At 27.7% G+C, this 16,485-nt stretch overlaps 1 protein-coding gene across 1 annotated transcript in view; it reads right to left on the bottom strand.

Moving 5' to 3' along the window:
* Positions 1-4,244: 4,244 nt before the first annotated feature.
* LOC123297729 overlaps positions 4,245-16,485 on the bottom strand; it is a 124,308-nt gene continuing 112,067 nt past the window's right edge. The window contains exons 4-6 of the mRNA XM_044879490.1: positions 7,639-7,739; positions 6,612-6,780; positions 4,245-4,732 (exon numbers count right to left, since the gene is read on the bottom strand). Of these exons, the coding sequence (XP_044735425.1) occupies positions 4,440-4,732; positions 6,612-6,780; positions 7,639-7,739 (563 nt within the window). The 3' untranslated portion in view covers positions 4,245-4,439. The remainder of the gene's footprint in view (positions 4,733-6,611; positions 6,781-7,638; positions 7,740-16,485) is intronic.

The following is a 16,485-nucleotide window of genomic DNA, read 5'->3' on the forward strand; positions in this document are numbered from 1 at the left end:
ATTATGACGTCATTTCCTCTTCAATATAAGGCTCCGAAAGTTTGATGCTTTTCGAATTTGTTAATATGGAAAACCCAGTAAAGCCATCGAATTTTTATTACTGCGGAAAATTTTTGATGATTTTTCAAAAAAGTTACTGTCTCTTTAAAGAAGACTCAAAAAACTTATTTAAGTCAATTATTTATCACTCGTGCTACTGTAGGTACTGTACTTTTTTTGTTTTAATGAAAAACATTATTGAAATGCAAAAATTCGTAGCGCAGGAGCTGCGTTAGCAAAGCGAATTCCCTCTGAGATTGAAAAAAAAAGACACATTTTTCTTCCAATTCAAATTAAAATTGCATTTTTAATTTTCCAAGAATTTTTATTTCGAAAACTAAGCATGATAAACAAGAGTACTTTTTGCTTAAAACTGATCAAAAAATACAAAAATACTTTTCACTTTGAAAAATTTCAAAATTTGGGCTTTGCGTATTTCTTTCGTCAATTCGCTAAAAAGTTTGCCCTGTGTCAAATTATTTTAATATTCACGGTATGTATACCGGGCTCATAACCAACTTATGGTTTTGCTTTTATTTTTCTTTAATATAAAAATAAAATTAATAATATAATACATTTGGTCATTATTGAAAAAAAAAAGGATACACAAATATTGATTTATTTATAAAACTTATATATTTATGGTAATAATGTTTTTTTGAACAGATATTTTTAATTTTTGTAATATATATTCAATAATTTCCATCACCTAAATTCTGTATTTATATATAAATACATTTTATATATAATATATATTTCTATTTTCTTGATACTTTATATAATATATACAATACAAATTATATAATAATAATATATATTTTTTATATATATTCCTGCAATAATTATCACACAAATACAAATATAATTTTTTTTTAAAACGAGATCTAAATCACATTTAAACATACAAATTTTTTAAATATTGTTTTTATCACACAACGGCAGAATTTTTCTAGTTTTCGTAGAAATTTACTTTTTATCTTCTTTATGACGTCAAATAAAACTTTTTCGATAAACTATTTTAAAAACAGACTTGATAATTTTTATTTTTCTCATTTTTCGAAAAAAGTTTGACCAAGTCTCAGTGTTTTTTCTTTACCTCTTATCAGTTATTAATATGAGATGGTAATTAAATTGCCTAAAAGGTCAAACTCAAATCCAAGGTAATTAAAATATATCTTTCTTCAATCTCTATTATATATATATTCCACGATTTAACTTATTTTCATTTTTCAGATGAAAAGTAAGTTCGAAAGTAATATTTCTTTTTACTAGCAAAAAATCAAAAGCAAGCTTATTTTTACCAAAAATTATAAATCTATTCATAATTCAAAAATCAACACATCGAGGATTTTTTTACTGTACGTTCCTCTACAGTCCCTGCGAATTGAACGATCGGGTTGAATGAAAATAGGTTAATGAATTTATTAAAGAGTTCAATAATTACGAAAAAAAAAATTTCCTTTCAATTAAAAGCAGAAGCCCGTAGTTATGGAACTCACGAATTTTTTTAAATGTAAATCATCAAATTTTGATTATTGACTTCTCATTTGTTGACGATTGATTTGACCACAGACAAATATTTATGAATATTATAATAATAATTAATTTATGAAAACAAAATTCCAAACCAAAAAATATAATTAAAATATTTTAATTAACATATATTAATTGAAAATGTATATACAAATATTATTTCAATTGTCATTATAATGCAAAGTCTAGTAGGTACATGAAATAACAGTTGGACACGATAATTTATGTATTTTATAATTAATTATTCACTATATATTATAAATGTGAAAGTAAGGATGTCTGTTTGTTTGTTTGTTTGTTTGTTATGCTTCCACACAAAAACTAGCTAATGGATTTGAATGAAACTGTAGAACAATATAGTTCATACATCAGAATAACAAATGAACTATAGTTTACAAAAATATATTTAAAGAAAAATAAAAAAAATAAATTAAAAACTTAAAAATAAAATTGAAAATTTTGCAAATATTTTAGCTGTGTAAAACAGTTCCTTCGAGTGTTATGGAATGGGGATAAGTGAGATAAAGAGAAGTCGAGGCTTTAAAGCGGTGATTTTTACTTTTAAGCCCTGTGAAGCGGGCGGGTATCAAGCTAGCTATTACATATTATTTACACCCACATTTTCATAATAGTAAAATTGTTGGCAGTATGAAAAGTTCGCATTCAGAAGTCTTATTATTACTATATACGATAAAACTGCCAAGATATTCCAAACGATAATCCCAACAGATTTTAATGCTCTGATCAAAAATGGCGATTGAAAAGAAAGATATTCTTAAAAAAATTTTCACTTTGACCAAATGTGGCTTTTAAAATGATGCCACAGAATCCAATCCTATGGAAACAAAATAACAAACAGTAAAAAAATGTCCTTTGCTTATGCTAAATAATTATTTTCTTTTGACAAACTGTGTAATCTTTGATTTGAGTGATTGTCTAAAATCTGATTGGACAAATCAGATTGAATATCTTATTCAAACCAAGTTGGTCTGGTTATTTTCGCCTGGGTTAATTTGAAAAAGCGGGGTATTTGAATATAATTGGCTTAACTGTTTTTTTACCTCTTCTTTATCTTGAAGGGCTTCAAATTTTATATTCAACCCGAGTGGTATATTTTTGCTTTGTAAATTATTTTACGACGTTTTTAGGTGCGGATATAAATGATTCTACTTGCCTTCTCTTTTTTTACTATGGAGTTAAATTGAAATCTCTTAATCCCTTGACCTTTTTTAATGGCTTACTTATAGTTCGACTAATGCATACTACCTTTTTAACAATTATTTACTATCTGTTAGGTATAAAAAGATACTTAATCTATTTATTTACTACCTACATAAGTATTAAGTTTTAGGGTAAAATGTAATAATCATTAAGATGAAGCCACACATTTTGTAGGATTGTAAATTGTTTGAATATTATTCTAAAATTTAAATTATTTCATTTCAAATAATTATTATAATATTTTAGAGATGATTTTATTTATTCCCATCATAATTGTGGTTTATTTAAACCAAAAGGATTACGATAATATCGAAATTTTCGAATAAAATGTAGATGAGTACCAAATTTCTACGAGACCTATTTTAATAATCAGTTCGTCGTATTTACTAAAGCAATGACAAGGAGTTTATCCAGTCGATCTTATTGACCAAAAGCTATCCCGATTAATAGTTATTCCGCTCATGGAAACTTTAGCTATCAAGATCGCTAATTAAAATAATGTGATACAACAAATTTTTGAAACGATTGTATTCTTTAAATAGAAAATGTACTGTAATTTACTAGGTTTTGCAATTTTCGTGGGGGACTTACTATATTTATCGGTATAAAGTAATACAAGTAATTCCAGAGTACGTCGAATATTTGATAAGTATCGGTCTTGGTACATCTCAATACCATAAGACTAGGAAAAGAATCTCGTGAAATCTACAATTGAGCCATTTTTATGGCGTTAAACGAAATCGTTTGATTATAGAAATCTTCATCGAGATCTTTAAATGCATCCTTACAAAAATGTGATTTTATTTTCATTTTTCAGATGAAATCAAAAGCAATTTCAAATTATATTCATCATTTCACTATCATTGTTATAGTATTTTTGTAGTTCTTTCAAAGTTTTTTGGCTGTTTGGTTTTGTTTCCCTTATTCGATTCTTTGGTGGTGCCGAAAATTCAACACTATTGTCCTTGATCGATTGTCAAAAAAGTTTGGCTACAATGGGGAAATTTCTAGATTTTATTGAAAATTCTTATACTGTTTAGTAACTCTTTGTTTCTATTAACTCTAGGTTTTCTCACGCCACAAAAAAGAAATTATAATTTAATCATTGATAATATTCGTTTTGTTTGTTTGAACACGCTAACGTTTGATCAATTTATATTGTACATCTGTTCACGTGAATATATTTTTACAAACAAATGAACTGGCCCAAATTACTTAACTGTAGAACTGACTCAATATTAAAATTTATGGCAGTCTTCCACACACATTACGTCATAATTTTAATTATTGATATTTCATGTTGACAAATAGATTTTGTGATATATTTTTTAGGTCATGTCAATATTGATAATCATTTTATCAAACAGAGAAGAAGATTGTTTGAACGACATTTAATACTCTTCTAACAAACATATTAATAAAACTATTATTGGTCATGGAATCTTGAAAATATATTCTGCCATTTTGTGATAAAAAACATCTTTTTATACAACATACACAATCGAGCAACCCACATTTATTATATAACAACAAGTTTATCGAAGTACTTGACAACCATTTTCTTTCGTTTTTGTCCCATTAATAAAATCACTGATTGTTTTATCGATAATTATATAATATATTAAATCTTTTATATGTATAAATTTTTACACTTCAGTACTATGCGTTTGTATTCGAACTTTTTTTGTGCTACCATTTCTGGATAATGTTGGTGATGTTCCGGAGAATCCAGGATTTTGTATACCTAAACCCTCTTTTGGTCTGGGTTTCTTTAAACTCGACCGGAGTGGTGAACGTGTTACTGATGAGCCAACTGTTGAACCATTCGAGGAGGCTGTTGTCATTGTTGTGTCCACAGAAGCTAGGCTACCATTTGCTGCTGCTGTAGCACGATGTGCATATGGTTTGCCGCTTGCGTCTGTCATTGATATACCAGCGCCTAGAAAATTTTATTAAGAAGTTTTAGTTGGTCTAGAGAATTGAAGCAAAATATTGTTTCGGAATTTTTAAAATAAATCATATAATGCTCAGAGGGATTATTAAAAGATTACAAAAATCGGTTTGATTCAACGATTAGTAAAATACTTTACGTCAAGTCAATTAGTCAATAAGTCAATTTTTGTATTTCTTGGGATAAATTATACCTTAATAGATTGAGTGAATATTATCCAGTTCCCAAATAATTAAATATTAAGCCGTTTTTTTAACTTTTAAATCAATTGGTATTAATTTTTTTTAAAATTTTGATTTAAAACTCACTGAATAAGAAAATTCCAGCACAAAAATTACAAAAACAAGGTTTATTTGACGATCAGACGAGTTGTTTTTGAAAAATCGTATATATTGGGCCGATATCACAGAAACTCGGCCAATGGACAAACGAAGTCGATATTTGTATTTTTTTGGGTTAAAATTGTCCGGAAAGACTATTAGACTACAAGCCCGTATGATAAAGTTATCGGGTGAAAGGACCCATCAAGAATCATGTTGAAAAAGATGCTCCTATTTGTAAAAGTAAGTTTAAGCACCCTGGCGTCAGTTTTACGCGGTATAGCTGGGTACAGAATAGAATATGAATGTTACATCCCTTGGTGTCTCACCGCTACATCAGAAATATGTACGGTTTTGCTGGGTACTTACTTTGCATACGTATTCGAAGCGAATTACATAAATGCCGTACAGAAATAGAATCCAAAAGTCAAAATTAGATAGTATTCTATTCCTTTGAATACAATTAAATGAGCAAAGAAAGGAAAGTTTACGATAAGTAGAGAGTCATATTCAAACCACGGCCTCCATATGTATTACCACAAGATAATGTGAAATAGTAATGAGTAAATAATGAACTTTCCAGAACGATTTTCTTACCACTAAAAAAACATAGTGTCTATAATAGCCACAAGAAAGAAATGGTGTATAACATTGGGTAATTGTTCAACACTATGCATGATTCTTGTTAACAACAATACGACCAGTACAGTCTAACCTCATCAACAATAAAATTGTCTAGATAAAAAATATCCTACATGTATTATGTAAATATGTTATAAGATTAGATCGTATACATAGTTTTTTATTTTCCTGTATTTCAATATGTTTTATCTTTCTGGTAGATGGTGTATATTCCCGATCAAAAATAATGAGCCAATAGCTAATTAAAAAATTGGCAAACGTTCCTTTGCTAAAATTGTTTGGGAGTGCCCATTGAGTTTGCACTGTGTAAAGAAATGAATGGTACTTCTTTTTAGTTATTCAAACTCTTAAAAAAACTTATAACAACAACGTATATAGCGACATAGCGGCTACAATGACCCATGTCCAATGGAATTATAGGGACCCCCCATCTAGCTTCTAAACGGGTTAAACGATTTTGAGTTTTTTTGAAAGGTGATTTGAACGAGAGTGTTCTTAGCTATGTTTCAAGAAAATTTACTAAGCCATTTGAATATCATCGCTTCTTTTCTAGTTGTTCCGCTTACGGAAACCTAAAACTTGCACTTGAAACAAAGGTAAGAACACTTTCGGTCAAATTAACTTTAAAACAAACAAACAAAAAAACCAAAATAGACTCCTTCGGTTATAAGCTACGATGCCACAGGCACGTGCACTGATAGATATGTTAAACTTATAGCACTATTCTTAGCCGGGAGTTAAAAATAAAATTGAAAAGAACGAAGCCTAAAATTATATTTAGGAATTTTAAAACTGCAGCAATTTTGTATAGCTTGCAAGTACACTGTATGAACAACAAAACAAAACATGTAGGGATTTTCTATGTTGTGTTGAGAGTATTATTATATCACATGATAAACACATACCATTATTGTTTGTACCGCCTCGTTCTCGATATCCAGGATTTCCATACGTGACAGCATCCACTCCAGGCGGTGGTAAAGTATGTGTAGGATCACCACCAGGTCGACGTGTAAATATTACATCATATAATGCCAAAATAAACAAGAAGAAATCCAATATTATACATAGTAACTGTAAATGACAGAGAAAATGCATTTTAATTAAAATTATTCGAATAATAAGAATAGTTCGGTATTGTATATATTATTGCGTTTGTTTCTAAGAAATTTTATCATATAAATTTTCTATATAACGATACAGGACTTAGGTATTCTCGGAAAAAATGATAAGGATAATAAATATATGCAAAATTGAAGAAATTGTACACGACAGATGTTACGGAAATATAGAAATGCAAAATTGTAATAAATATTAACTGTAGTTCTTAGTATGTAGATTTCGATGAAATACAAGGTATTTGCTTTTAATTTCTTAAAGTGTTATAGAATGTTAACATCATCTGAAAACTTTTATTTTTTGAATCAACCACTTAATCGATTAAAAAGATTCTTTAACTTATGGCAAGGTACTACCAACCTATACAAGGATGTATTTTATTTCCAAAAAATTATAACCCTTGAAATTGTGAACAAAAGTGGGGATAAGTGAACATGGCAGCCTTTGTTTGTTAAATTGAAATTGCCAAGAAATGCGGGCGGACAATTGATAGTTTTAAGTATGTAATATTTTCGACAAAATATACAGAGTGGGCCATTTTGATCTATACAGCTAAATATCTCGTATTGAAGCTAACTAATAAAAAATTAGCTTAAACATAAGTAGCACAGTTTGATGGGAGACATCATGTTCTGACATTAGATTGGACAAAGATGTTCGGGTTTCTTTAATAGCCAGTTTAGATCGTAAACGGTAATAACTTGTAACGGAAATAACGACATAACTTGGTGCTGCCCGTAAGAAAATGTCAGCAACCAAACAAGCAACAAGCAAATAATTATTTGGAAACGGTAGCAAAATTTCAATACTCACTTGTATATAAAATCCTTCACCACGACGTATTTGAAATCCATTTGATCCTGGATCATCCGATTGTAAGGCAAATAGTACAGCGGCAGCTATACATAATAATGCTGAAAAAAATATAATAAGCTGTAATGAATTTGAAAGAGAGAACGGATGCAAATTTAAACTATATTAAAAACTTCTTATATAAACTAGAAATGTTTCATCAAATTAACTTAATTGATTATATCGGTTAAGTATAAATAAACAAATCTGGAACACGGTTGTAGTATAGTCTCGTAAAAATAGATGTAATAGCTACTTTTTACAAGTCTACAATCAGTACAGGGGCTGTGGAAAATAAAATTTTGATGAGTGTGTTTCAATGGACTTCACACATACATTGAAATACACGATGACTATACAAGCCATTAAGATTTTTTAGAAAGTAAACCAATTCTGTTTTCGGGAGAAAATTGGTTATAAAATGTTACTAATTTAGTAGGAATGATTCCGTTTGGGAACAAATGGCACCACGTTTAAAAAAATTTCAGAGACATGAACAAAAAAATTTTAATTTTCCAGAAAAAAAAACGCAATATAGGTCATGGCATCTTTTATAGCATATTTTTTGCTGCCGTTACAAAAAGGTTTTTATAAAAGGAAGATATAAGGTTTATTTCTCAGCTTTTACATAATTGTATTTTTATTTTCTGAATTCTTTTGGTAAGGTATTTTAAGATTTTTTTAATGATTTTTATCAATTTCGTAGTAAACTTTTAACATAATTGTGCATTAACTTAATTTAATTTTGAGTAAGTAACTGTAATAAATATTATGCTTATCTTCAATTAAATACAAAAATAGTTAATTTAAGTGTATTTTACACATTTGTAAATGAATAACATTTATCAATAAATACCTAATAGCTTTTATATGGAATTGGAAAATTTAGAATCTAAACCTCAGTTTTCGTTATGAAAATTTAAGTAGAAACCATTATCGACTCTTTTATCGTTATATTTAAAACCTTCTTTTGTATTTTTAGTCAATAAATGCGTTCTTTGGTTTTTAACTTTTTGAATTTACTTAGCAGTTTAATCTATATTTTCCTTCATTAAAACGAAATCGTATGATTTTATTTCGTCGAGAGAATTTTTGAATTATAAATGGCGGTATTTGGAGAAAACGGAAATTATTTATTTTCCTCATGATATGACTTTTCAAAAGTGAATTATTCTTTGGAAATTGCTTCGAATGATTAATGATTTCAAATTTTGTGTAAGCCATAAGAGTAATCTAGTCTTAAGATCAGTAGGTATTATTGTAGAAACAAGCAATTAAGTTGTTGAACAAATATTTTTTTGCATCCAAAATAGAAAGATCGCTTGTAAGTTTTATTACACATATGTCAAAGTTTTCGAAAGAGAAACGAAAACGCCCGAAGAAAAATTTTGGTGCACTTCGTATTCTACGCTTATGAATTGTAATTAATCATGATTTTGACATGAATGTGAATATGGAAAGTCTTCTATGGAATTCAATTTAAGCGCTTATTTGTACTGAGATTAGTTTTGATAAATCGATTTATTTTCAAATGTATTATACATGTTAGAGCATTGCTCCAACTTTTGAAAGGCACCCTTTATAAGCCAATTTTGATCACAAATATTTCTGTGCACCTTAGTGAAGTGGATGTATAAGAAAACTCGAAAATCTAACCTTTTCAATTTAAATATTGAAAATTCAAATGTATTTTCTATTTAGAAAAATATCATGAAAACATGTTTTTTTATCTTGTTCAATTTTGTAAAGATGTTTTGAGTACTTAAACAATATTATTATATTACAATTTAAGAATAAATTCTTATAAATGAATTGAATTGCATGTCACTTTTAAACTTGATTGATGGGATATAAACATATCTATCTCTTTTTTTAGGGTATGATATATGATAAAGCTCTTACATAAATATCATAAAAAGAATTTATTCTGAATAGCTTTTACATAGCGACCTGGAAGTGGCAATTTTCTAACGCAAAAATATAGGTAAAACCTTAAAAAATTTATTTTTAAAATACAGAGTGGATTCTAAAATAAAGTATGTGAGTCTATGTTCTATCAGATCAACTCTACGTAAAGACTTTTGTGTGCTTTGCTCAAAAAGGGCGATTTATATGTTGTATACTTTTATTAAATAAAATTTTAACTTTGATATATGGTTTTGTATTCTAGCGTAAGAAATTTCATCCTTATATCAAGCACAAAACTCTTTACTTGAAAACATTGACTTAGATAGATAATAATTTCTGTAAATAATAATCAATGAAAAAATTGAATCACGTTTTGTGGTTAATTGAACCTCGAACTTTTTGTTATGGTGGCAAGCACAATTTCACTCAGCCACAGAATTATAGGTAATGGGTAAATATTTCCATTCATATACAGGGCGTTCTGTTATTAACTGCAGATCGTTGGCCCACAGAATAAGTTCATCAAGACAAAGGAAAAAGTAATTTACCAATTTTGGATCTGAGCCCTAATTTGGGCGCTACAGGTATGACAAAAATTGATAAATTGGTAAATTCACTGACTATCATTCGATAACCAGCAGCCAATGATAATCAGTAGATATTAGTAAATTTCATTTAATAATATTCAACTAAAGGAGGGATTATGAACTGATTTCAATTGGATTGTATTATTTTGAAAAAACATTTTAAACAACTATTAAATTATTTCATTGGTTTTTGTTAAATCCTTTTTTTTTTTTTAATTATATTTTTGCAAGAAAACATTAGATTATTTGTAAAAAAACATATTACGTAACAAAAGAAGTATTTTTAATTTAACGTAAACAAACAAAGTACGCCTTTTGTGACGTAATTTGTTTTTTTACTAATTGTATTTTAAGTTTTAATAATTTTGTTTGTTTACGTTAAATTATAAACACTCCTTTTGTGACGTAATTTGTTTTTTTTTACTAATAATCTAATGTTTTCTTGCAAAAATATAATTTAAAAAAAAGAAGAATTTAACAAAAACCAATGAAATAATTTAATAGTTGTTTAAAATGTTTTTTTTCAAAATAATATAATCCAATTGAAATCAGTTCATAGTCCCCCCTTTAGTTGAAGTTAGTCTAAAACAAAAGGGTGTAGTTTCAACCTGGTTTCCAAGTAGTATTCAATTTTATTTTAAAATTGTTTATTACTCTATTTTTTTGTCTAGAATTTTCCAAGTAAATGGTATAAGTTTGGAAATGACTATCTCTGTACTTAGTCCCGATACGAAAGTTATGATTTATGACGGAATTTTTGTCGAAGTCAATATAAATTAAAAATAAAAGAGAAATATCTAAATAATTAACAGCTAGAAGAAGTTAAGGTACACTGATATATTAAAAAAAATTAGATATGATGCACATTAGATATGATATTTTAAAAAAATAAACAGGAAACAGTGTATAAAATACAATTTAATTTGTATGTAGTAACGATGACGGTATAATGTTTGTAAGAATAAATTAGTACCTATATTTTCTCTACTCTAGAAAGTAGAGTAAAAATAATGGTAATTAAAAAAAAAACTAATGTCAAGTACTCAAATGACCTCTATATGTGTTCCATTTGCAGTAAAGAGAACGATTTAAATATTTTTGTTGCAATATTTACTACTTTAGCCGTATCAAATGGTCTAAGAATTGAGCAAGAGTTATATTGTTGGCTTCTTGTCATTAAAATTAAATCCCAAAAATCTGAAAAGTGTATAGAAATTGTTTTTATTTGGAAACTGATGCCATAGGCTGTGAATACCTTCTAAACTACTTGAATAAGGTTTAAGTATCTCAGAAAACAATTTAAGTTTTCTTTATTTACTAGAGAAAATAGAGGTTTTATCAACTTGAAGCAACCATAAATTGGAATGTTTGTTTATTTTTGGTAGCTTGTAAATGATGGATCGCTTTCCATGTATTTGTTTTTCTTTTAAAGGTTTTGACGTAAAATTTACATCGATTTGACCATAGAAAATAATTCCATAACATAAAATTTTTCTCTGTGGTTTTATATAGAGGCAAAGAGAAGGAGACAAAACAAACAGAATAACATTATGAAAACTTATGTTTTTTGTTCAATTACACGTGAAAAAAACCAATTAAAAATATATGTGTTGGAATAAAAATAATAAAAATTATCCCCATAAATGTCATTGATCGAAGCCACTTAATAGCACTATAATAGCTATCTGTTAAATTGTTATTTTTATTTCACAAACAGATACGAAAGCGATAAAAAAAATATTCAACGTGATCTTTGAAATGGGAAATTATCAATAAAATAATTCTCTTGAATGTTTGGACAGAATGCATAAATTGAAAATTGCAATATCTTTTAAATAATAAAAAAAACGTTGATTTTCCTATCCTCTCATTAGCAATTATATGTAATTGACTCGAGTGTCGATTTGACTGTTGGCTATTGATTCTAGATGTTTATATTTAACTATCCAGCGGTTATTACTATTCAAGTTTTCATTTGAATTTGCCATTTTTTTCAATCGCTTTTGTCTACTTTTGTTGTATGAAAGAAAACATTACGTTTTCTTCGACTTCGTTTCGACTTATGAATAATTGATTTTCGTTTAGCGTTCAGTTATTGAAGTGCAAGAAACTAATAGGCGAAATAAATCTCTGAGCTAGTTAATGAAGTCAAGGGAATGAAAAAGGTGGTTAAATCTAGGAGTGCTTGATTTTCTGCCTTGCAGTCTTGTTTATTCAGTACTGGATTTCTTGTGAGTATGAAAGCTTTTAAATTGGCAAATAAAAAAGATAAAGTAGGAATAGATAAAAAAACGGATCTATAATTCCATCAGCATTGGGCTTTGATTTGCGCTTTCTGAGCCTCCATTTATTTATATTAATTATTCCTTCTTCAATCGTAAAGATATTCAATTTAATTAGATATAGGTAACATTCATGTAAAAACGCGGAAAACTCGAAAAAACAAGAAAAGTTATTATGTAAATCAAAGTACCATGTATAGAACACCTATAAATGAAAAAATATAATTTACTGTCAGACCTATAGATGGGGAGAGGGTTGGAGGATATTTTTGGAGGGTTAAAGTTAACAATTTTTGATTAAATTTGTTGAGTATCCCGTGATGAATATAATAATTGCAATTGGTTTCGATTGAAAAACGATTATAAATAAACCATAGACAAATTTATTACTTTCTTTACAGTGCCACGCCAAAAAATTTTGATGAACAAAGCTTTGAATGTTAAAACCAATTACTAGAGCAAAGTTAATTTTTTCTTACAGATTTAAATTGTTTCCTTTTGTTTCAAAAAAATTAAAATCAAGTTTATGACACCATAACTAAAATATCGAATTGGATAAAAAATACCAATACAATCATCTAAATGTTAGGATATGTGATTTTCAATCTATAAAATTGCACCTTCGACACTTGTGTTCAAAACTTCAAATACATTTTAAATATAATAAAAAAAAGTTATTTTCAATTTATATTCCGAATGGTATTCAACCTATCTTTTTGTTATGTTCACTTTAATAAACATGAAATTGAAAATATGTCTGTTATTTTTCAATTGTATATATTTTTTTCTTTTAAATTTCCCTTCGTGTAATGCCAAGACAGCAATGGTATAGGCAAGTGACGTACTATAAGGTAGCACTCATGTGATTGTCAATACCACCTACGTGCTGGATGTATAGGTATTGTATGTGCGTTTGCTGACAACGCGTGGTATAAATAGTATTCATTTCAATTTTAAGATGTTACCATTTATATCGACAAGTTGAGATGTTACAAATGAGGAAAATTTTTCATAATTAAAAACCAACTGAAATGTTTGTGTGTATGCAATTTCTCAATTTCTTACTGGAAATAGGTTTTTAGACCTTCTACCAACGTGGCTATCGTCTAATACTATGAACATAGAGAAATGTTGTGTCGAAGGTTCGTTTTTTTAACTATTTTCGTCTCCTCTGAGTTTTACTAACCTAAAAATACGTATCCTAAGTAGTACAGGATTCTCAATCTAAAAAATATATGAAAAATGAGTTTCATAAAAACTACATGAAGGGCTTATGAAAAAATTATTTTTCCTAAAAAAAATGGTGGGTAATGTCTATACTATACCGAAATTAAAACAAGAGACACTGTACACTTGCTACCAATGGAATTTGTTTACAAATTTTTCAATAACAATTTCCGTTTGAAATATTTTTTAATGCAAAGCATAATTTTTTCTTTTCAACAAACAGCATGTTGAAATCCATTAAAAAAATTTTAAATTGAAATGCGAATTTAGCAAAGTATAATATAAATAGAATACAATACAAGGTTTCTACTTTTTCTAGCTCCCCCTCCAAAACTGAATAATTTAAAAGAAAATGTTTAAATATTTTATATTCAATGTAATAAATCATTCCATAAAATTTTTTCCCAAATAGTTCCCTTTCGATATTTTTAATATAATATGTGCATATAAAATATATAAGAATAAAACTACGCCTTTTGACCGACCTATTTTTCACATTACCCTTTGTATACTGGGTGTTCAATATAATTGACTGCAAAACTTTTGCTTTTTAAATAAGCTGATAAATAAAAGAAGAAAATGTTCTTTACCAAATTTGGATCTGAGGCCTTATTTACGAGGAAAATTAACTTACTCTTATATTAGGAATTTAATAAAAAATATATTCATCAAAATGAAATTCATCCAATAAAACACTACTTAAACAGAGGATGTGTTTTATCATAGTTTGAAGGAGTGACCTAAATGCAAATTACTACAAAAAAATGATACTTGGCTACTTATATTATTAATATAACAAACCCATAAAAACCAAGTTTATTACAACCAATCGTGCGCATCTTATACCTTAGCATGAAACGGAGAGTGGACTCACAGATAAAAAACATTATGTATATTGTGTTGAAGTTGCAAGTTGATACGATGTATAAGATTTTGTTTTATAAATTTTTTTGAAGTAATTTCGTATTTATGTCTCTCCTTCTTACTATGATAATCCTATGTTTAAGTAGTGTTTTATTGGATTAATTTTATTTTGATGAATATATTTGTAATTAATTTATTAATATAAGAGTAGGTTAACTATTTCGTAAATAAGACCTAAGATTCAAATGTGGTAAAGAAAAACATTCCCTTCTTTTTTTCTCACCTTATTCAGGAAGCATAAGTTCTGCACTCAACTATAGAACACGCTGTATACAAAATCTATGAGATACATTTAAACGAAAATTGTGAAAGAATATTGTATTTATAACAATGACGCCTTAGAATACCCTAAAAAAGATTTTCTTAAACATCTTTATCATTTAATATTTTCCTCAAAATTGTGTTTGTTTAACAAGGAAATAATTTTCATAATATTTATATAAACATTCATTTGCATAATCTAAGGTAAAAAGGATTTTTTCGTAAATTTGTGTAAAAAATTGATATTTTAAGGACGTTCATGTACCACCGTATTTCTCTATGTGTATCATAGCGAAACAGCGTGTAAATCTCTATATATTATAAATACCAAAAGTACGCATATTTGTTTGTTTGTTTGTTTGTTACGCTTTCACGCTAAAATTAACGAATGGTTTTTAAGGAAACTGTACAGCAATATATCTGATACTTAAGAACACATGAGATATAATTTATAAAAATGTATTAATAAAAAATAAAAAAATTTAAAAATTAAAATAATTTGACATTACCCTAAATTACAGATTTCTGTAAAAGTAGTCATTTGACATTACCATAAATAACAGATTTCTATACAAATAGTCAATATAAAATATTTCACGGCCGTCTTTTCTGATATACTCAATGAATAATTATACATTTAAAAAAATAGAAAACCATACATATATTTTACCTATGTAAAACAATCCTTTCCATTATTTCAAGTGTTATAAAAAGGGGATAAGCAAGAGCAATCTTTATCAATCTTTACTTTTAAATCCAGCGAAGCGGGTGGGTATCACTCTAAATTGAAATAATTTTGAACGAGTAGTATTGAAAATTTTTATGAAATCTTTATAGTTAAGATAATAGTTATTAACTTTTAAGAGTTGCAAGTAAAGTTAATGAAGTTTGAGCAACTTTTCGAGAGATATCTATTTATATTGTTCGTTTAGTCCTATTTTAAAACTCACTTTTTGTCACTTTTTAAACTTAAAACTGAACCAAAATATTCGACAACAGTACATTTTTTCTTTCTTAAATTATTCAATATCATTTAAAATTTTATTTCTTCGCTATATTATCGTTGACGCATGAACGTCCTTAAATAGGAATTGAATTAAAAAAAAATCCTTTATTGTAAATTCAAAACATTTTAAAATGGAATTAAATTTGGAATAAAAGATAATTTTGAATAAAAAAGTTATAAGTTAAAATAAAATTTTTATATTTCGGAAAAATTTTTATAAAATCGTTAATCGATGAAAAGGAAGAGGAAAACGACACGTATATACTCTGATACATCCTAGTTCTGGCTAAAAAAATGTGGGAAAGTTCAGGTAGGCTTGTTTGTGACGACTTCTCAAATTAAATCTTGCTGACGTTAAAGCAGGAGTTGCGGCTTTTTTTGGTTCATGGAGTTGCAGATGATTCGACGAGTTTCGGCTAATATACCTGCATAAGAAATTCGACAAAACACTTGATGAAAGTGTGTCTCGTTCTAAGACAAATGCTAAACGTACAAATCCTAACTTATTTGGTAATGTGGAAGCCCAGGTAAGAGTAACTGGTTTGAAGTTCATTATATTTTTATTAATTTGAAATGTATCGATATGTCCACAATTATCTCAAATCACAACCCA

This window comes from Chrysoperla carnea, chromosome 4 (genome assembly GCF_905475395.1).
Source record: "Chrysoperla carnea chromosome 4, inChrCarn1.1, whole genome shotgun sequence".
NCBI classification, from domain to species: Eukaryota; Metazoa; Arthropoda; class Insecta; order Neuroptera; family Chrysopidae; genus Chrysoperla; species Chrysoperla carnea.